The sequence below is a fragment of the Eleginops maclovinus genome, chromosome 24 (genome assembly GCF_036324505.1).
Source record: "Eleginops maclovinus isolate JMC-PN-2008 ecotype Puerto Natales chromosome 24, JC_Emac_rtc_rv5, whole genome shotgun sequence".
NCBI classification, from domain to species: domain Eukaryota; kingdom Metazoa; phylum Chordata; class Actinopteri; order Perciformes; family Eleginopidae; genus Eleginops; species Eleginops maclovinus.
Window position 1 is genome coordinate 5,841,626 of NC_086372.1, and position 22,035 is coordinate 5,863,660.

Below are 22,035 nucleotides of genomic sequence, written 5' to 3' on the forward strand. Positions count from 1 at the left end.
TTTATGGTACAGTGCGGATATATCGTAATAACGCCTTTTATTCAGCAGCAACTGCAATTTAGACTTGTGCATTTGAGACAGCTGCTAACAAATCAAAACCAACTTAAGAACAAAGATAAGTATTAAAATTTGACCGCACATTTCAGTCAATTTGTTAACAAGTTGATATATTGGCAGTTGTATCTGGGTGTAAGGCATGTTATGAACCATTTGAACTCTATGAAATGGTGCAAAGTAATCCGGACACATCGCTGTGTAAAGGCCTGACTCATGGAGTCAACGGCGGTGAGCAGTACCCGAACAGAACTACACATGTTAAGCATGCAGTGATCTCTCATAGAGAGTAAAGTGGGAGGCCAACTCACTGAGAAATGCCAGCAGGAATAGAGAGCATCAATATGAATCAGCCTCCTGTGCCTCAGATGGGAGCTGTGATTAAATGGTCTACGAGTACAGTGATTCAAGAGGAGAGCTATAGATGATAAGCAGGTAGGAGTGTTGCGTTTATCATTTTGGTTGCTGGTTTCAGGGTTTAAGGGTTAAGCAAGCTCAGTGCATTCAGGTGGCGTTCGCATAGTTTGCATTAAAGGGGCCCTTTTACGATCATTTTCTGGTTAATATTTGCATACTGTTCCTCTACTGGGACATGTCTCCATGCTTTAATGTTCAGAAAGCTCTTTATTTTTCTCATACTGCCTGTGCTGCAGCACCTCTTTTCACCCTCTGTCTGAAACCAGAGCCCAGTCTGCTCTGATTGGTTAGTTCGCCGGCTCTGTTGTTATTAGTTAACTGCTTCGAGATGTCCCGACCGCTAGCCGATAGAAGTGTGAGTGTTACATCGTGATGTCATTATGTTCTGGGAGTAAACAATCCAATGGAGACGTTTCAGTCGGGGGCGGGGGGGGGGGAGATTTTAGCCTTTGCAGACCATTTACATGCACAGAAACATACATAAGACACACCAGAAAGGGAACCCCCTTTAAAGGCCTCTTTAAGTGTGACGTTTGACTTTAGCACGATGGTAAATATCCAAAACATTCAGATTTCTGTGGTAAACAAGTTCAACTGTAAAATGTTCATACTTGGAGCTTTTCTTTGACAGGCTTCAGTGATCATATTTAGTGTAGAAATGAGGAGCCAGCCCATAGTTGGCACCCAGCAGGGTTACCCTCAAAACTACAACCCCTCTCCTTCGCCACACCTGATTGGCTGACCAGCATCCAATGTAAGTCCGGCATTTGTTTTGTTCAGGTCAAACGATCATGGAGGATGTCTGTGATCGGCTCCTTCTGCTTCTCGCTCAGGGGCAGGGCAGGGATGTAGGGGAGCCCTGAGGGGGAGTAGTGGAGGGCCAGGGAGGAGTTTTCAGCAGGGCTGCACAGACGATGGAAGCGCTGGGGGGGGTGGGGTCAAAGGTCACAGTTAGTTGATTAAAATGAGTTGATATACCAGTTTGACTTGTATTTTGAGGGGGAGATATGGTAGTAAATGAATGAAAGCGAGGGTTATACCTGGGGCAGGGTTCCCGGGGTGGTGGCCATGGCGTAGATGGCCCAGATGGGGAGCAGGGAGACGGAGGAGAGCGTCAGGAGCCAGCCCAGCGTGGTGGCCCAGGCCGGAGCCACCAGACCTTTCCCGAGGTTTAATGGAGACCAGCTGACCAGTGAGAACACAAAGGTGGCCTGGGGGCATAAAGGAGGAGACCAGTGCCTCAGTACAAAATGTGTTGGAATATACACTACACCCTGAAAAGGGGATGGAGGTCACTCACGGTGCACACAGCCGGGGTCAGGTATTTCCAGCACAGCTTGAAGACGGGCAGGGGGGTGTAGCCGGTCATATCCCTTATGTTGGAACTGAAGCGCTCGGCTCCTGTGGACGAAAAGACAAACTTCCTTCACCACGAGAGCTTTGGTTTGGTTAGAAATCATGGTCTGGATAAGAGCTGCTTTGTTGTTTTTGGTGGCGGTGGCTAACTATGCTTGGGATGCTGTCTCCTGCCAATATCCACCACCATCAACAGAGCACGAGAACACGGACCTGGCAAAGAAAACATTACTTTAAAGTGACTTTTCTTAGTTTCTAGGAAGACGCAGCAGCAGTATCTATGTAGTTTAATGTCTCATTAAGATCGAATGGAGATTAACTGGAGATATAATTAAATAAAACTCAAAAATGATTATTAAAGACATCTCTAAAGATATATGTTGAAGGGTTATATCATTGTTCTAATTATCTGTGCCGATTAGCTTTTATCTGTGCTCATGTATGTGCTTTTGTGGCTGTTTATGGGTTATATATTACAATAGTGTAATTGCCCTGCCAAGTCTGCCACAGGTCGCAGCACTTATGACTCCTTCTACATGTATGAGAGCCTAATTGAAAACAAAAGGGAAGACGCTTTACGTTAATCTGCCCAAACTCAAACCAGACTTGTGCTAGAGTGATAAGGAAATGTAACTTGGTCCAATCGAGTGACAAAAAGGATGGTTAAAGTAGGTGTCCCGTTCTTAAAATAGCCAAACCTGTGGAGAGAGCATCATAAGAACTGAACTAAAACCCCACAGTGATAAAGGTGGTGGGGGATGGAGGTGAACTCTCCTCCTGTTACCCAGTCCTCTTAACGCCCCTCTCCTCCACTGTGCTGCTCCACTCTCCTCCTGCTGCGACAGCCATAAAAACAGGCTTCCTCGGTATTCATATTTCACACACACTAACACACACTCTGCTCATTTGTTATCACCTGCGCTGGCACTGCTCACACCTTCTCTGGGACTCAATTCCTGCTCCGTTAATCATCTCTCAGCACTCTTATTACGCTGTCCTGATGTGTGGCGCATTCCTCTCATCTCACTCTCAAACAAACAATGTTTTCTTTTTTGTGTAAATGCTGTAGAGCCCCAGGTCTGGCTGGGATAGGGGCTCCCTGGGGCCGCCGGCCAGAGACTGAGAGGCGACGGGGCCCGGGGGCTGATTTAGGGCCTGGAGGAGACAGACAGGGGCCTGGCGAGGAGCCAATCTCCTTACAACAGTGGGTAGCAGCAGCCATGTTAATATACTGTCTACTGACTGCAGCAGGAATGCGGGAGGGGGGGAGGAAGTGGAGTGTGTGCGTTAATCAGATTTTAGGAACGGCTTTCATTAATTCTTGGCACTGTTCTGTCTTTATATATTTTCTATGAGTACTGACAGCCATCAACCTAAGATTTATTAGGCCTTTTGTTAGACTAATAAGCTCCGGTGTTTAGGAATTTCATTAACTGCAGGCATTAAATAGTCAGGTAGGATGTTTTATACATGAAAACGTGTCTTAGGTTAAGCGAGTGTAGAAAAGAGAGAATAAAGAAGGGAAATAAAGGGTGGGAGAGAATAAGAGGAGACGATTAGCAAGGAGAAAAGGAAGGTGTAAAGGAGAGGAGGGGAGAAGAGGTCTGTACCGTAGACCCAGCCGATGGCGAGTGACTGGAAGATGGAGAGCAGCAGCAGGCTGGCTCCGCTGCAGGAGAAATGGTCGTAGATCTGGAACACATACAGCCCCCCCTGGACACAAAAGAGAGTACATTATTCAATTCACCTTGTGTAGCTCCGGCCTGTTCGTGTTAGCTTTTCTGGTTTAGCACATCTTACAGCGGCAAACATTGATGTAAATTCCCAATTATGTGTCATTTGGATAAACGCATTACATATTTATAATCTAAATGGTTAGTTCTTGCCTGAAAATGTGTTAAAGTTCATTCAAAAGCTTAAAAACTGTTTCTTTGGCGAGTAAGGGTTGATAAAGCTGGCTTGCTTTAAAAACATAAGGGGTAAAGGTAGGGGTCGGACTTACGGGCGTGACCATGACCAGGCCGAGCAGGAAACAGATGATGCAGATGAAGAGCAGCAGCAGCTCTCTTCGGTGGCCCCGTCGGATCAGATTCGGGTAAAGGTCCGTCACCGACGTCATCAGGGCCTCCAGACTCACAAACTGGGGGACAGAGGGGAGATACTGCATGTAGTGACCAATTGTGGAAATGAAAAACGCGTACATTACGCCAAAAAACCCGTCTTACAGAAGTAACACACACTCAAATGAATTAATGTGTGTGTCTACCTGTGTGTCCAGCCCCAGCATGATGATCATGAGGAAGAAGCACACGGCCCACAGTTGGGGTACAGGCATCATGGCGACCGCCCTCGGGTAGGCAATGAAGGCAAGGCCGGGCCCTGAGAGGAGGAAAAAATAAACAAACGCCTTTAATATGTTTTATTTACACAGAAAAATCCTTCTGCTGTTTCCACCCCCGGCCTTGCTTCACCTGACTGGGCCACAGAGGCTATGTCCACCCCCTGCTCTTCAGCCATGAAGCCCAGCACGGAGAAGATGGCGAAACCTGCCAGGAAACTGGTGACGCTGTTCAGGAGGCACAGGAGGAAAGAGTCCCTGGAGGGCAATAGGAGCAATTATTGAATGGGAAGACCCAACTTGAGGAAGCGCATGTTGAATAGGGCCTGTAACAGAATCCACTTGGTGATGTATTGTGGCGCTGTCAAGTGGTACTGTAAATCCAAGCCAAGTGCTTTCTGTGTGTGTGTGTGTGTGTGTGTGTGTGTGTGTGTGTGTGTGTGTGTGTGTGTGTCTACAGAGTGTGGGAAACATGGCAGCGAGGGCTTTTCTTTAAGGTGTGGCTGTTTCGGTGTGTTTTCTCTCTCCATTCCAGCCATTCCTCCTGGAAGCCATCTGACCAGCAGGAGCTTACATCTTACATTTCAATGAGTCTGCGTGTGTGTGTGTGTGTGTGTGTGTGTGTGTGTGTGTGTGTGTGTGTGTGTGTAACAAAAGGGTCTCACTTATAGCAGTCGTTGTTGTATTTGTTGTAACTGCCGAGGGCCGTGAGACTCCCCAAACAGATTCCGTATGAGAAAAATACCTGGGTGCCTGCATCCATCCATACCTAGAGAGAGAGAGGAGGCATGCATTAGCATTTGGGTTTAATTAAAGAGAGTTTCAAAATATTGAAACCTCTGTACCTGTGGGTCTGCCAGGCGGGTGATGTTTGGTTTGAGGTAGAAGACGATGCCCTGCGTGGCTCCGGGCAGCGTGGCCCCGCGCACCAGCAGCACAAGCAGCATGGCGTACGGGAAGGTGGCTGTCAGGTACACCACCTGCGACACACACAGGGTGGGAGGAAGTGGTGAGTGTCCTCAAACAGGGCAGAGAAACACTAAAACCCCGGAAAGATGGGAGTCTCACAAGGGTTTATACTGCTGTCCCTTTCGAAAGCTGGGAAGGGAATAATGGGGCCCCTTGAAAGAAAGACGCTATGTGGACAGGGCCCTCAACGTGCCTCACACCGCCCTGATGAAAAGCCCTTGAGTAAAACTCCTGAGAGGCTACCGGCTGTTTTTATGACCTTGTACTCTCTGCACTCAGAGGAGACGGGGGAAATAAAAAAGAAGATTCATGCCCAGCCGTCTGGCTCGCGTTAATGGCGACAATCTGTCAGCAGACTTCTCTGTTTAAGGTATATTTCAGGATTTGGGGGCGCGATGAGGTCAGTGTGTTTTCCCGCTCACCTTTCCCGTAGACTTGACCCCCTTCCACACACAGAAGTAACACACCAGCCAGACAATGGCGAGACACAGGGCGAGCTTCCAGCTGATTGGACCCAGCTCGTCTAAACTGCTGGAGAGACGGAGCACCTCTCGTCTACAACACACACACACACACACACAGTCAGTGCATGATCAGTCGCACTTTAAAGAAGTAAGAAACAGAGCTTCACTCACTCCCAGAACTCCATGACGGAGGAGGTGGCGTTCTCCGGTAGGCTGCTCACGACGGCCGTCTGGTTGTGGCGTTCGAACACCACACACGCCTCTGCAAGAGAACACACAGCAGGTTTTACACAGCGGCCTCAAAGTGACACACGCTTTTCTTAATGTCCGTTCTTTACTGACCTGTGTTCCACGTGTTGTTACAGTGCGACCAGGGCAGCTCCGCCTGGAAGCTGTAGGAGAGGTAGAAGAGGGCCCAGGCTAGGATGACGATGTAGTAAACACAGCCGTGCAGGATCATCACCTGGCTGGCGTAGCCCAGACCTGCAGAAACACCGTAAGAGTTCATTAAAGCACTGCTTAACACACTCTGAGGAGCTAATAAACACAGACTCAAACATCCTACAACATAAACGCGACTGTCATTTGAGTTTTTAACTGAAATGTAATTATATTTGTACTGTATTATATTTTATAGATCTGTACTTTGATATGTTATGAGTATATGCAATAGTTATGTGTGTACCTGCTTGAAGAATTAGTTAAAATCCGGCATAAAGCATCTTTTCTCTTTGGATTCGTATGACTTTTTAATAATAATAATAACAACAATAGTAATAATAATAATAATACAACATTAATAATGATACTAATACCGGTGCTTAATGATTTGAAGATAATTTAAAAACAAATGTGTTTTGCTGTTAATAATTAGGAAATTAGGATTGCTGCTGCTAATACGGTAGATGATAAATAATAATTTACTGATTCTCCTTGGACTCACACGGTCCGTCAAGTCTGTCGTTATACTTACGTATTTATCATTCATCTTTTTGTTTTGCAATCTGTAGTTTATTAAAGAAGAACTTGGTCCTGTGATTTGTGTGTGCATGCAATCTGAGGTCACCGTGGAGACTTTAATAATGAATGCTATCAATGTATTCTTTTGTAGGTGCTTACTCATTATAAAATGTGTGTCACATAACTATCCTTCCTGTTTTATAGAAACCCATGTGTTTATGATACATCATTGGGAGTGATTAGTCATGAATACATATCAAACCTGCAAGCGATTCATGCTACAGCGCAGACAGACCGATACGGGGTGTGTTGATTTACACGGGCAGATCTTGAACATGAATCTGCTCTTTGACAGTAATTTAATTACATCTAAACTTTTGTTGATCGTATCGTCAGCTGACACGCGGCACAGTTACACAAATAAACAAGCTTCAAAGCATTTTCTATTATCAGTTCCAAGAGCTTCAAATGAGAGCATCCATTCATTGACACACTCGACTTGCAGCCCACATCTAGTATATCTTCATTGCGGAAGAATGATGGATCTTGTGAGGCTTTGAGTGGGTTAGAGCGTGTGGGCTGTTTGCCGAGACAAATGGCTGGTTGTGGTCTCCTCTAATGAAATTCAGGCTTCTATCTGATGATGCCATATTAAATGTGAGGGTTTCTTACAGAAGCAGCTCTTTGTTTGTGTGTATACAAACACATTGCTCGAGGATGTGCCACGTATTCTTAGCATAGCTCGTCCCTGCGCTAAAACACATGGTATTTCCAAGGCAATTTTTCTCATAACACTGGTAACTCATGTTCGGGCATCTGTGTTCCATATGAGCAGCACATATTTGCCACTAAACAAGTCAAAATATTCTGTTTACAATGTGCTTCCCAGGTGGTCAAAGTGGCATGCTACTGCTGCACATGCACACCAACTCAACATTGGGGTGTTTTCTGGACGTTAAGATTTACATTTTGTGTTAAAATGTTGCAGATTTCTGAATTAAATACATATTGTGCTTATTTCCAGGTTCATATTTGTGTGTTGTGCCTCTACTGTGACATGCTTCAGTGTTCCACCTCATTTTTAGCACAGAAAAAGGATAGTCTTGCCATTTTTTAATTCTTTAAATGCAAAATTATTCAGTGACATAGGGATATTGAAGGATGCTGTTGGTATTCCTATAATTTAACCCCCAATGTGTCTTTCAGCTGCACCTATAAATAAACACAGCCTGGGATCATGAGATCAAAGTCCTCTGTGGTTCCTGTATGGGCGGAGTGATGAAAACTGTGCACATTTCTTCTTAATTTTATTGCATTTCCACCATCCATACTGTTAGAATTTCTTCAAGGTTTTGGATCCTCTGCACTGTTTTATTTCTCCTCTAAAGCACTGATTTCAGCCGGCTCTGTTTCACCGGTCTGATGGTGAGTAAAGTTAATCTGCGATCCATAGCATGAAACCAAAGCATGCAACTTCAAAGTGTGTGTTTATTTATTTTAGTTGGCTTCTGCACACTTGAATTGTTTTGACACACAAGCTGAGATTGAATATGTGCTGCACACACATGCAGCAAGCAGAGCATGCCAAATATCCTGATTGGTGTCAGATTGTAAATATGGGTTTTGTATTGATGTGAACTTAGGAATGCTTTGAGCTCTTGCATCAGTACTGAGGAAAACCAGGGGATAAAACCGTGAAGAATCAAACAGGCCTAGAGATGTTGGCTTCTTTTAACATACATTTGTTCTTTTAACCTCAATGATATCTTTTTTTGTGACAGCCATTTACGTAGCTAGGTAAATTATGCAAAGCTGCTGCCTAAGCGGGTCTACAGACGACATATTCGGATCAGCGTACCTCCAAATAACGGGCACATGGTCCTCCAGGCGCTGACCCCCCCAAGGCTGGTGAACTGTCCCAGTGAGGTCTCCAGGAGGAAGAGGGGGATGCCGCACAGCACCAGGAACAACAGGTAGGGCACGAAGAACACACCTGGGCACACACACAAACAGAAATGTCTTTATTATGATAACATTCAACCCAATATCTGGCGCAGTTTCAAAGTGGACATATAATGCTCAGTTTCTGTTTCATATCGTATTTAGTGTCTCTACTGTGACATGTTTCCATGCTTTAATGTTCAAAAAGCTCTTTATTTTTCTCAGACTACGCTGTGCTGCAGCCAGTCTGCTCTAATTGGTTAGCTGGCTGGTTCTGTTGTGATTAGTCAACTGCTTAGAGATGTCCCCTCCCTTGTCGGAGCGCTAGCGAATGGTAACACAAGTGTTTCATAGGGAAGTCACTATGGCCAGGAAGTAAACAAAGAAGGCCTAAAAAGGGAACTTCAAAAGAAATCTGAACCTTACAACCAATTTAACCCTAACAATATTAACTAGGACTCCCTTAATTAATGGACAAATTTATTTAAGAAACTGTGATAAACACATACATGAGAACTTATATCATAGGTGTAAAAATACAATACCCAGCTCTACCAAACATCTTGCAAAGGTTCATCCCCAGTTTTAAATAATACTATTGTCTTTTAATCGCCCTACATCACAAATTACACAAAAGAAAAACACCCACAAGAAACCCCTGCAATTAACAGGAAAAAACATTCACTACTTTCGAGCTCCTTCACACTTTACCTCCTCCATTCTTGTAGCAGAGATAAGGGAACCTCCAGACGTTGCCCAGGCCGATGATCTGCCCCGCAACGGCCAGGAGGAACTCCGCCTTGCTGGCCCACTGTCCCCTTGCATGGAGGCCGTCTTTGGAGGATTTTATGCCGTTGGGGAGGCTCCCTTGTTGGAATGTATTCAGCAACGGGTCTCCTTGCTCTCGAGGCAGCTGGTCGGCCATCACTGGATCTGGCAAAGACACACACAGACCCCTGAATAAAAGAAAAAGTAGTATGTAAACAAATGCATAAGATGACAGATAAAGTTGATAAAAAAAGGGGCAAGAAGCAGGTTTCACTCACATCGTTGCAGTCGGGTTATTTAACAAGAATTTGGGTTTTGTTTTGGCAGTTGGTCTAGCTGCCTCACTTATCTGTCATGTGTGTCTCAAGGACGAACCTACATGGGTGTGCGTACTTTATCTGCACCCTGCAGCACTCTCAAGGACCATTTTTGATGATTTCCGCTTTACCATCTGCCTAAAGGCTATATCTCTCACAAAACTATTTCATAAAATACACACTTTTGCAGTCCTTAGTCTGACAATAACAGGTGTAATTCAAGCTGCAATTCACATATTGGAGCTGAGCTATTGTTTTTTTCTAATGCTTTCTTTCCTTTAATTACTTTACCTTATTGTATTTCTGCATCTAGAAATGTCATTACACCCTATTTCACACGTTTTTATAGGTGTGTTTTATTCCAACACTTGTCTGTTGATAATGATCTTCATCCTGTTGTTGTTTCACATGGGGGTCATTTCCTGGCATGTTTTAGAACAAAAGCAGACATATCTTATATGTGCTTTGTCTTTAATATGCTATGTTATTTCCATTGTTTCAATTCCATAATGGAAGCAAGGGTTACAGCAGGGTTTGGTGATAACATTTTGAGCCACTTTGTACCTTTTATTTTTTGATGTGAACGTTTATTGACCTCCTCTCAGTCACTCTCTCTCTTCCTCCTTCTTCTCCCCCTTCCGTGCCATGTGATACACAGACCACGAGCCGGCTGTCGTAATCAACCCTCTATTTTCACCGACACATAATGAATGAGATATATATTAAAAATGACATGGCGTGATAACGGTAGCAACGCATTTCACAAATGTCACAATTTACAGGTCCAGTTATCCATACAGTTCGTCGTAAGTTACACATGTAACACTCTCTAACGGCTACGCTATCTCTGCGGAGGAGTGGTGAAATAATGCTCAAAATAAATGAAAATATGACATGAAAAAGAGATAACCTGTTATTAAATCTTAACCTGGTATTTCGAAGGAAAGGATAAATCGCTTTGAATTCGACATTTCATTGCCTACCTCGGTGTTTCCTGTAGGTCTCTGCACAACGAACACCCCCCACCCTACTGATCAGATGGTTTAATCCTGACCGGTCGGAAAAGACCCACTTAGATTGGTCCAACCTGGCGCGTGGATCCCGATGCCAACCAGCAATAAAAGCGTTATTCAACGATGACAATCAACGGTTATGAAACATTTATTTATATATTACATAACATCGAAAATTTACGCAATAGTAATGAACTAAAAATCCAAAAGTATTGACGCATATTTGCAGATTATAATGACCATAATAACCCCTGGCAGTTGGTAAAGGTGGAGCTAATTTAATTTTATAAACTGCAGGGTAGATTAATTTACGTCATAATGTATACATTTTGTGTGAATAATCCAAATCTGCAGTCTCACTAGTAACTAGGCTAAAGCTTTTAAGTAAACGTAGAGGAACCACACAATATTTGCTAATAAATGGTGGTGAATAGAAGTATAAAGTATAAACATTGAAATATTGAAGTTTAATTTATAGTACTTATGTATTGAAATTGTGTTCCATTATTTTATTTGGGTGTGTTTCTTTTGATGCATGGTAATCCTTTCCAAGTACATGCTGTGTTATATATTTAAGCTGCTGTTTTTTCGTCTATGCATAACGGTCAATGCTGAGACTTCAGGTCCCTATTGTGGACTCTGTCCTATAAATGGTCTCGGCGTCTGAACCATTTAGGCCAACTCGAGCTGCTCTTAGCACATTTTATGGGCTGTGTCATTGCCTGTGCTCATTCAGCTGAGCATTTATAGCCAAAGTAAAAAAAAAAGAGTCTAGGCTCCAGCTAGCAGTCTGCTCCATTCAGAAATTACATTCCACTGCATGGACATATTAGGTTATATTAGTAAGTGTGTAAATCACATGCAAAAGTAATCATTGTACTCAATTAAAAACCCTCAAATAAAAAAACAATAACAAGTAGAGCACATAATGTACCAAACAAACTACTAGTGCTAATACAATAATATCATTATATAAGAAGCAGTTCAGTTCCATTTCCCCTTGTGTAATGGAAATGACATCCATCAAGCATAAGAACAGATTTACTAAATTGTTAAAGTTAGAATTGACTTCTGTCCTCTTCATTAGAAGAAGAAATCCCCCCCCCCCCCTCCAAGAAAAAACAACAACCTAGAAGTCAAGGGCCAGGAGTCAGGAAGTGGTAAAAAGTCTTGCAATCATATACAATGCACAAATTCCTACACGTGTGCACTCCACTTACACGACGGCTCTCCAAACGCAGAGTCTGCTTTGCCTCCCAGGGGCCAAATAAAAATCCAGCGTTAAGGACCCTTCAATACAGTCGCCATTGTTCCTTCCTGACGAACCTGCAGCGCCTGTAAACGTGTTGCCACGGCGTTTAACTCAGACCATCCATAGCCGTACACAATTTCTGGGCGCTTTACGGCCGCTTTTATTAGTGTCTGGCATCCAGGGCAAGGGCAGTGGGTCACTGATATACAAAGGTATGCATTGTGAAAGTCGTCACATGCGTCTATCCTGTTGTATAATCGCAAGTTGTTATACCAAGCAACATGTTAAAGAATTGCGCAATCTCTGTAGGCAAAACACTGCAAGAAAATGTAGTTGAATGGCATCATGAAGGGTGGTATTATTTCATGATGCACATGAAGTTTGATAGCTTGAAAAAGGGGCTTAAATTAAGTGCAATGACCATGTGTAACGAATGTTTGACAACACAACGCCTTTTATATGATTACAGTCCGCCAACTATCAGACCAGAAAGGTGAAGGTAATCTTATATTTGCAGGATCGTTCTGTTTTTCTAGCACTCAGAAGTTAATCTGCTGCCTTCAGGTCAGACAAACTGTAAAAAGTTTAAGTGGTCTTCTTGCCTCATTTGAACCCTTTTTTTAAAGACGACGTCCACTTCAGACCTCTAACTCCTTCCCGTACTCTACTTCCCATGTCCTAAATAGGTAAACATTCCTGCGGCTTAACCCCCTTTCCTCTTCAACCTATGTGAAAAACATACCTTGTAAAAGAGGAGTCCTTTAAGTGTAACCTCTGGCCTTATGTCCACACTGTACAAGACTCCCACGAGGTTTGTGGTAGGCCAGATATTTGCTGCTGATAATCTTTCCTGGAGATTTTATGGGATGTTTTGAAGGGGCAATTCACTACGTGAGTCTTTTAACCACAGTGGGTAGACCTGTCAGATGTGTGTGGCTCCACTGGAAATGTAGGTCTTAGTTTATATGAAAATATCTTCTGCATGTTTGAATGCAAAGTGTAACCTAAGCCATCTTTACCCTGCTTACGCCAGTCAACATGAGCTGTGATGAATGGCCATTTTACATTCTCTCACATATTTTCGAAGGAATTTGCTAAATTTTTTAATAAGAAGGACAAATAAGTAATTAATAGACTTCAGCTATATTCTAGTCAATCTTCGGATCAATAAAGCCTTTTCATTCCTCCACTATTTTCAAACCAAACTCAAACCAACAGGGGCTAAACACACAGAATATCCTATCATGCTTAAGCCAAAACTAAAACATGAAGATACATGAAGAATGTGATTTATGAAAACAGAGTAACAATAAACCTATGTAGCATCTTTTCTCTGTACCGAAAATTAAACCTTTAAGTAGAGGCTTGTATTCACTGCATCAACACAGATGTTTTTGTCTGTATTTATACCACTTAGATTTGAAGATGTTACTTCCTGGGATGACCAAATAAGTAATTCAGTTTAAAATGAGCCTCCAATTCAGTTGCACAACATTTTTAAACCCACATATTATAGTTGCACAAATTAATATAAGATCAAAACACGCAACAGGGATGATACAACAATTAACCTTGAGAATCTGTGACTCACTACTAGGCCTCTCTTATGCTGAGCTTACCTGTTAACGTGGATTCTCTCTAAGCCTTCAATGTAGCGCCTTAATGAGAATAATTAGGAACCTGTTCAGTCGGATCATTTCACAGGAAAGCGAGTACAGTCCTCCTCTCCCTTAGCCTAACCAGTTTTCGTCTGTGATGAAACAGGCTTCCTGAGAAAAACAGGATTCCTGAAGCTCACTGAGCCTGAAGATAAGGGCTAAAGCATCATGGGAGTCAGAGTCGTTGTTTCACCCAACATTTACTTTGCACCCTTGAGCATCATAAGCAATGGCTATTTTGTGTGAACGGAAACTCTTGGTTTGCCCATGTGATATCTATAGTGACACAACTGTACACTATATTTAAAATGTATTGCATGATATGTTTAGAGCACATTATACAGAGGGGTATCACAGCGGCTCTCCATGACAGCAGCTTAGTTGATGCTTTAGCTAAGTGTCGGAACATTGTCAGATTTTTCTTAACGGTTCGACAAAAATACCTAAAAAACAAATGAATTTAAGGCAGATGCTATTTGCACCCGGGTGTCAATAGTGAACAACTATTTAATTTGTAAATAGTGTAAATGCTATCGGCACCCGGGTGTAAATAGCGAACAACGCTATTAGCACCCAAGTATAAATAGCAAACATGCTATTTGCATTTGTGCAAATAGCATTGTTCACTATTTGCACCCGGGTGTATAAAGCCACATTGGCTATTATTAGCATTAGCATTAGCAGAGACACATGCACCCAGGTATCCATACTGTAGTAGACAGTGCTATTTACACCCAGGTCACCCATTTAATTACGGTTTGAATCCATAGGTTTTTTTTTAGAAGTCGTTCGTCTTTGATAACTAGAGAGAAAAGTAAAAAAAGGATAGGTGCAAATAGAATAGTTTTAACTTTTAATGTGCATTAAGATTTGTGAAGGAGAGGAGTCAGTGTGGAAGTTCAGTCAAGTCAGCTGTACAGTGATTGAAGCATCTAATGTGGTTGAAACTCCCAGACCTTCACACTCTGGGCTGTGGTTGCCCCAGGGAGGAATGCAGTACTGGATTATCTCAAAACATCAAATAATAAGCCCCCCCCCCCCCCCCACTCCCTTTCCGCTGCGACTGACAGCAAATACAAAGACTCCTGTTTTTCATCCCCAGGGAGAAAAAAAACTCAGTGGGAATCTAACTTTGAAGGCAGGTTGATGAATTAACTGGACAGAAGTTTCAATTTTATACCCCAAAAATAATAATTTACTGGCATCGTGGCAACGTTTTGGGCTACCTGCGAGGTAATTATATCATTACAGGCCATCGCATCCATTATAACCCCATTTAATTAATTCATTGTGCGCTTGGCAACTCTAACTGGAGAGATTTTTGCATTCCTCAGCCAGGCGTTTTGTACGCTTGGACACTGGGAGACCTAATGGAGGTTAAGCGCCTCGGTCAAGGGGTTCTAAGGGCCACACTGTAGGGATTTGTGGAGGGGCCCCTGGGTTTGCTGACCAGCCCGTGTTACAGGGAAAAACAGAAGGGTGTTTCAAAGAACACACACAAATGCAAATGGCAAAGTGTCACATTTGACTGCTTTAAATGGACAGATTTTGAATTTCTATACCAGGGTTGTCAGCAAAACTTTGAAGGACCTTTTCTCATAGCTGTGTCTTTGGGAGGGGTAAAATTAGGACCCAAGTGCAGCACTAGGAGATGGAATACCAATTTCAACAAAAAGCCTGCTTTTATTATAAAAAGCCATTAACAAAAACACAAAGTTTAAGGAAATCCGGGACATGAAAAATACTTCACTTGGTACGTGAAGGACGACAACGAACTGACTAAGAACACAAGGGAAAGCAGGACTAAATACAAAGACACTAATCACAACACAAGCCACAGCTGGGCAAGGGAGGCAGAAACACGAGGGCAACAGGTGACAACCACGAAACAATCAGACATAAGGAAAACCAAAGACAGGAAGGAAAACTACAACAGGCACAAAACATTTCTAAGAAAACTGGAAACAACAAACACAAAACAAGGATTTTGACAGTCTTGATGACAGTCATGATGTTATGTTGGAGGATGATTAATATTGTAAAGTAATATTGATTTCCATTCGTCACAACTCTACACCAAGCCCCCTGCTGCTAAATTAGCTCATTTGTACACAGTTATGGTTCATAAACAACCCAAAGCGTCAGGTAATGTCCCGTTGACAGAGGAACTACAAGTAGACTCTTCAGTGCTGTGTGGGCCGGCATAACTGGTTTCAGTTATTCGGTCAAAATAAGCATCAAAGGGTCCAATTGCTCAACACACTCCAAAATCCCACCAGATGGTGATGACAGAAAGTAGCATTTCGCCAAATCCAAGGAGCTGCCTCAGCACTGTGCCCCGATCACAAGAAAGAGTTGGAAACATCTGCGTCCCGCTTTGGCAGGCGATACAAAGTCCATACAGCTAAACAGGGACCACAAATAAAAGCTGTGTGCTGTAACACCAATGACATCATGCTGTAGTAGCACCGAGAGGTGAAGCGGGGCGGAGAGGTGAATGAAAGACTTGGTTACACTCTATAAACCAGGTTTTTGGCAAAACTGCATAACAACAATGACTGATAGGATATACAACAGCAAGCTGAAGATTGATGAAGGATTTAAATGTTCAACATCAATAGAAACAAAACAACTTCTCAAAATACAAACTACGTATGGGTCACTCAGTGAGAGGGAGCCCTTGCTATGCTAACGTCAGGGTCGACTTACAAACACATATCATCACTGCCTGTCTTCAAGTCATCATTAGAGTCGAAGTTAATTATTTTAGCTTTTATTGTCCACGAGTTTCAATGTTTAAAGTGTGCAATACCTGAGTGAACTCTAGTTTATTCATTAACCCAGATCCCTTCATCACATGGTTAAGGATTCAAATTCCCTGTGACGATTGTTGATACTAGTAGTAACATTTTGCTGTGTCATGCAGGTGTTGGCTGACAGTGAGTCACCGCTGCTGGTGTCAAATATCAAGTTAAGTGAAATGCTTTTTTATCAATGGTAACTTCACGGGTGTGACAGTTGACTTATCTAACACTAGGCTATACACTTGTGGAAATATACATTTACATCAAATGTTGAGGTGCTTGTTCTCATATTTATTTTATTGCACCAAATACTTTTATTTCAGAGAAAGATATTGGTCTTTTCACTTCCCTACATTTATTTAAACATCTGAGTTGTTGTTATATTAACTGTTTACTTACAATAACTCTAACATACTTAATCAATAATAAGTAGCCTTTCTTCTAAAATAGTACTATTAACACATATTGTTGCTACCAAATCCCTCTGTATGTGACTGCAGGAGTATTATCATAATGCCTTAGATTTGCATGAGTCATTTCAATTCTTATTCAACCTTTGATCATAAATTGCATATATTTTATTGCTTACATCATAAAACCGCACAGCGCAAACTGAAGTCTGCAGACATGACTCATGACTTGATTTAAACTCTTAACATTTACCTGCAAAAATACAATTTCATTTTAAATAGATACATACTGACAAACACATATTTATCTTGCACTTACCAGTGGAAAGGTGACACTCTTCTCTGAGGTCTTCTCAGGTGTGAGTCAAGTTGGTGCTTAAATGTCAGGCCAGGTAAGGGGGGAGGAGCTGATAAGCTGGTCTTTCATGTAACACATTTACAATGAGGAGCATTTTTCCGCCAGTTGTGCAATCTATTTATATTGACATCACTATTTAACACTTGCTGCTTCTACCTGATAACGCTCCAACACATTTTACATCACAGGCTAAAGGGAGTGACATCTCTAAGAAGAAGAAGAAGAAGAAGAAGAAGACATACTTATTAATCCCTTACAGGGAAATTGCTTTTCTCTACTCTGTTGTGTTGATACACATTAAACACACAGAGGATATACATGCACAAACACAGAGGAAATACCCGTACCCGGCGCCAAGCGAGCAGAGGCCTAGGAGGAGAACTGGCAACTCTCCAGCTACCACTCCATATTTTTTTTGGTCCGATCGGGACGTGAACCGGCGACCCTTCGGTCCCAAGACCAAGTCCCTACTGACTGAGCCACTGCCGCCCCAAAAAAGGTTGACTACTCACAACAGAGCCGACCAGCTAAGCAATCAGGGCAGACTGGGCTCTGGTTTCAGACAGAGGGTGAAAAGAGGTGGTGCAGCGCAGGCAGTATGAGAAAAATAAAGAGCTTTTTGAATATTAAAGCATGGAAACATGTCGCAGTGTCACAGTGCAGGCACTAAATACAAATATGAACCTGAAAATTAGCAGAATATGTCACCTTTCAAGACTTTTGATTGTGTCATCGATCAAATACAGACCGCTACATACAAATGATAAACTCCTAATTTTGCTCTGAAAGTGCTATACTTAACATTAAAATGTATTACACAGTATAAGTAACCCCTGAAAGAAACCCTGCCTTAAACAAATACATCAAAAATCTAAAATATGTAAGTATTTAACATGTGAGGTGAGCAAACAACCCTGGTATGTTAATGACATTTATAATGAGTGAGTATACAAACAAAGGTGGGTTTGCAACAGCATATGTCATCCTGCATTGTGCCCTTTTCACAAAATCAGGGTGACTTGGCATCTTTTACTCGGCAGGGATTATGTAAGGCATTCATTATATGACGTTTATTGTATGTCAGCCTACAAAAAAAACAAAAACCGGCACAGCGAGTATCTGTGAGAACAAAACCCCTAAGATGTCCATATTTTCACCAGTCTTGACAATCCCTCAAACAAAGAATAAAAACCTGGGCCTTAAAAAGAGTCCACAGTCACTCAGATGCTGTGAAATGCTTCAAGCTCAATGCATACTAACACATATAACGCAACACTTCCCATTTTGGAAATTTGGAAGATGCTTTAAAAGGTTTCCTGTGGACATCGGAGACTGTCTGCTCTTTGTCTCATTCCTGTAGGAAAACCTCATGTCACCTCTGCTATGAGTTGGTATCTTGTGTTGTCTGGCTATGTTGTCTCAACATTAAATTATTTGGTATTTTTCCAGAGGTCAGACTTCTGTTCAACCCAGACACAAGTCCTTGAGGGAGTGATTTCATTAACAGTGCTCAAATTCTTCAAATGGCAACGGTGTGGAGATCAGGCTTCAAAATAATTCCTCTTTAACAGCACACAAAGTGAAATGTAGCCTCTGCAATTACCCTTCCTATTGATTGGAGCAGTAGGCAGCATTTTAAAGTACCAGTCCAAGTTTGTCTTTTCGGGGATCAAGCCAATTCCCTACAAATTGAGCTACTACTGTCCTTTGTCTAAAGTGTAATATTAGAGGCTGTATCTTTCGGCTTTATTGGATTATCTTGTTTAACAGCAGATTTTGTTGTGGTAACATGAATTATTTACAGCAAGGAACTTGGTTTTTGGTACGTCCAAAATATAGGAGGACCCAGATGGCACTGCATCAATAATCCCTTCTCGTCCTCCTGTCTGGTCTTTTAGGGTCAAAGAGTTGGATGACGATGGACAAGTAATTATGTCCAAACCTATTTGGCATGGCACTGCGGTCACAGAAAGGGAAAATATGCGGGGTTGGTCAATAAAAAAAAGGCAAAAGAGGAGGAAAGGGAGAAAACATGGCAATTATTATGTGGTCAAATTGTTTCCTTTAGCCTTCAATCCCGTCAAGAATGCGTCGCAATGAATAACCTTTCCACGGCACCGCGGGCTACTACTGGAAATCCTGTTACTGTTTTCAGAGGAAATAGAAGAAGTTTTCTGCAAACATATAGGCCTCCTAACACACTATGTGCTACATCCTATCCTGCATAATAAATAACTCACTCCGCTACAATTTGACACTTTTACCGGCGAAGTATTGCCTCGGAACAGCGCGCATCATTTTTAAATCAGGGGATGAGTTGCATCATTAATCAATGATGTAATGCATGATGTATGGTCAGCTTTAACACATGCCGTAATTTCACTGGCGCCAATAAACCAGTCTTATTTCCATTGATGGATAAAAAAAGAAACAAATTAGGCGATGAAAGCGCCCTCAAGAAACGCGCGTGTCAGTGCCGAGCTGTCAGCTGCAATTACAGTATTATTAAAGTGAGATACTGAGTCATTTTTGGTTGTAATTACACCCACACCCTCTCCGACAGGGGGGGAAATACATTCCAGGCTATTTGCTCTGAGCAATTACTAAAGTCTGACATGCCGTCACATTTCCCTCGATCTGAAGGCTCAGTCTGACACTGTCGAGCAGAGTGAGGGGCAAACAGGAACCTCACAGCGGCCAACGTGCAAATATACGTCCAAATGTGATGGAGCATGCAGAGTACGCAGACTTACATTTCTCTGAAAATAAGGACAAGAACAAGAAGAAGAAAAAGTCATTATTCCACCACCCAGAGATAACATAGAATTGAATCATGTCCCCTAAGATGTTATTTATAACCTTTCCCGTGTCCAGTACACAGTATGTGTGACATAGTTATTATGACGCTGAGCCGTCGGTGTGCACACCTGGAATCTACCTTTTTTTTGTCCACGGTGAAATATTTACAAGCATCCGAAATGTCCTTTATTACCGCCGCCAGCTTTCAGCAACCACTTATTTAATGGAGGAGAGGGTCCTAATGACACATTTGGATCCCCCGAGCAGCCAACAACAAAGGAGGCTGAGATCAACGACAGCAGCCTGTTCACATTCCTCTGGAAAAATCTGCGGATCGTAAGGAGAGCTGGGAAGACATGGGTGGGTTGGTGGTGTAATGGAATGAGGCATGTGTTTATGGGTTTTTTGGCCAAGCTGACTGTAGTCGGACATTTTTAATCCCTTGCATAGTTTGTTTACTCTGTAGTGCGAAGTTGCTGTCAAGCGAGCAGAACAAGAAAAGTGGTGTCTTGTTAAGAGGACACATTTCTCAGCACTAGAGGGAGGGTCCGCGTCTTTGTTCCAAATCTAGGCTTATAACCTCACTATCCTCTGCTGGGACCTCATTTATATAAGCCTTTGTATGGTTTCTGTCCTGTTGCCGTAATCCAAGCCAGAGTTATGATTCATGAAAAGTGTTTCATTTCAGAAGGAGATATGTCATGAAATGGTAACCTCCTGACACTCACAGCATAGATACTCATCAGAAAACAAGGAAGCAATACAGGAAGCGATGTACTTTCTGTAGTCTGACTTCATTATTAGCAAATGGAAACACATGAGCGGATAAACAGATACACAGGAGTCATAACCCTAACAGCCAGAGGGTATACATTCAATGAGGAGGATCTAGAAGAAAGAGTAGCATGGAAAATGTGGAAAATATGGACTTGGAATCGTCAGTTATAACAGAAAGCTTTCAAAGTCAGGGCACACAAACTTTAACAGAAAGGCACGTCCAGCAGCTCGTCTAGATTTAGAGTCGGCCCTCATGTCCCCTCCAGCTCTTTTTATTACCCGTCCTCTTTGTGATAGATTACCCCCAGACACAAAAGACACCCGCTGTCCTCTAACAAAGTGATGGCACTCCTCAAGGCCAGGAAAACTGGGACTTTTGGGAAGTCAAAGTCTATATTCGGCCTTCTCTTAAACAAAGAAATGCTTCATGGATTCTTCTCTGGAAGTTCCTGTGATGCCTTGACCATAAATCAACCAGACAAAATTAAAAAGTATCCCCTTACAGCTGCTTTGCGTGTTTTTTTTCTTGATAAAGACCAGGGGTTATTACCTTTACCAAAAGGAATGCCTTCAAAATACAGCATTTCATCAAGAGACCCTTTTTCTTTTAAACCCTTCATCTAGTAATCTGGAGATATTATATCTCCTGGTTTTAACTTGACCTTGTACGGCATCCCGTCACTCACTTTTTCTATTAAAGTTATTTTTTCTTTCCTCAAGTTAACGGCCTCTTTCCTATCTAAGCTCTTAATAGCAAGGCGAATAGCATTCCTCAACATTAGCACGTCATAAAACAAAACAAACGGCTTTCCTTGTCGATCTGTGGCTCTGGTAGCATTATGGCCTGCATATTAGGAGTGTTACCCCAAATTACAACAATCCTTAGAGGTTTTAAATCATCCTTTCACATGTCATCACCTACGCTTGACTAGAAGAGTCTTGAATACATGGAACAAACTATAAAATAAACTCAACTACTCCATTTATGAGTTTTGAGGCCGGCTACAACTATGAAAAGGGGCCCTATTCTGCTCCTTTTCAGGTTAATATCCGTATTTTGTTCCTCTACTGTGACATTTCACATGCTTTTATGGTCAAAAAGCTCTTTACTTTTCTCATACTGCCTTTGCTGCACCTCTTTTCACCCTCTGTCTGAAACCACAGCCCAGTCTGCTCTGATTGGTTAGCTGGAGAGGTCAACAGCTTACATAGTGATGTCACTATGTTCAGGAAGTAAACAAAGGAGTCCAATGGAGGCATCTCAGGCAGGATTGGAGTGTATGGGAGGGAAACTAATAAAAGTAGATCTATTTGTGGCAACCAGTGATTTTGTGGTATGCTGCCTTCGGAGACAAAAAGAAAGGATGGAAGGTTAAGGAG

The 22,035-nt window shown here is 42.4% G+C and overlaps 1 protein-coding gene across 9 annotated transcripts; it reads right to left on the minus strand.

The window, feature by feature from the left end:
- Positions 1-20: 20 nt before the first annotated feature.
- LOC134860765 (sodium- and chloride-dependent GABA transporter 2-like) lies at positions 21-17,084 on the minus strand. 9 transcript variants are annotated; one of them, XM_063877563.1, is made up of 16 exons: positions 13,469-13,575; positions 10,149-10,271; positions 9,211-9,455; positions 8,417-8,551; positions 5,941-6,081; positions 5,770-5,860; positions 5,557-5,689; positions 5,011-5,145; positions 4,831-4,934; positions 4,299-4,423; positions 4,094-4,206; positions 3,830-3,967; positions 3,438-3,540; positions 1,772-1,872; positions 1,512-1,682; positions 21-1,394 (listed from the first exon to the last, which is right to left on the minus strand). In XM_063877563.1, the coding sequence occupies exons 3-16, from the start codon at positions 9,422-9,424 to the stop codon at positions 1,248-1,250; spliced, it is 1,851 nt and encodes a 616-aa protein (XP_063733633.1). In that variant the 5' UTR covers positions 9,425-9,455; positions 10,149-10,271; positions 13,469-13,575; the 3' UTR covers positions 21-1,247. The 9 variants fall into 9 exon arrangements, with proteins under 9 accessions (XP_063733633.1, XP_063733637.1, XP_063733631.1 ...); XM_063877567.1 differs by lacking the exon at positions 13,469-13,575 and adding an exon at positions 10,568-10,631 and having other exon boundaries at positions 9,211-9,432; XM_063877561.1 differs by lacking the exon at positions 13,469-13,575 and adding an exon at positions 10,568-10,619.
- Positions 17,085-22,035: the final 4,951 nt, after the last annotated feature.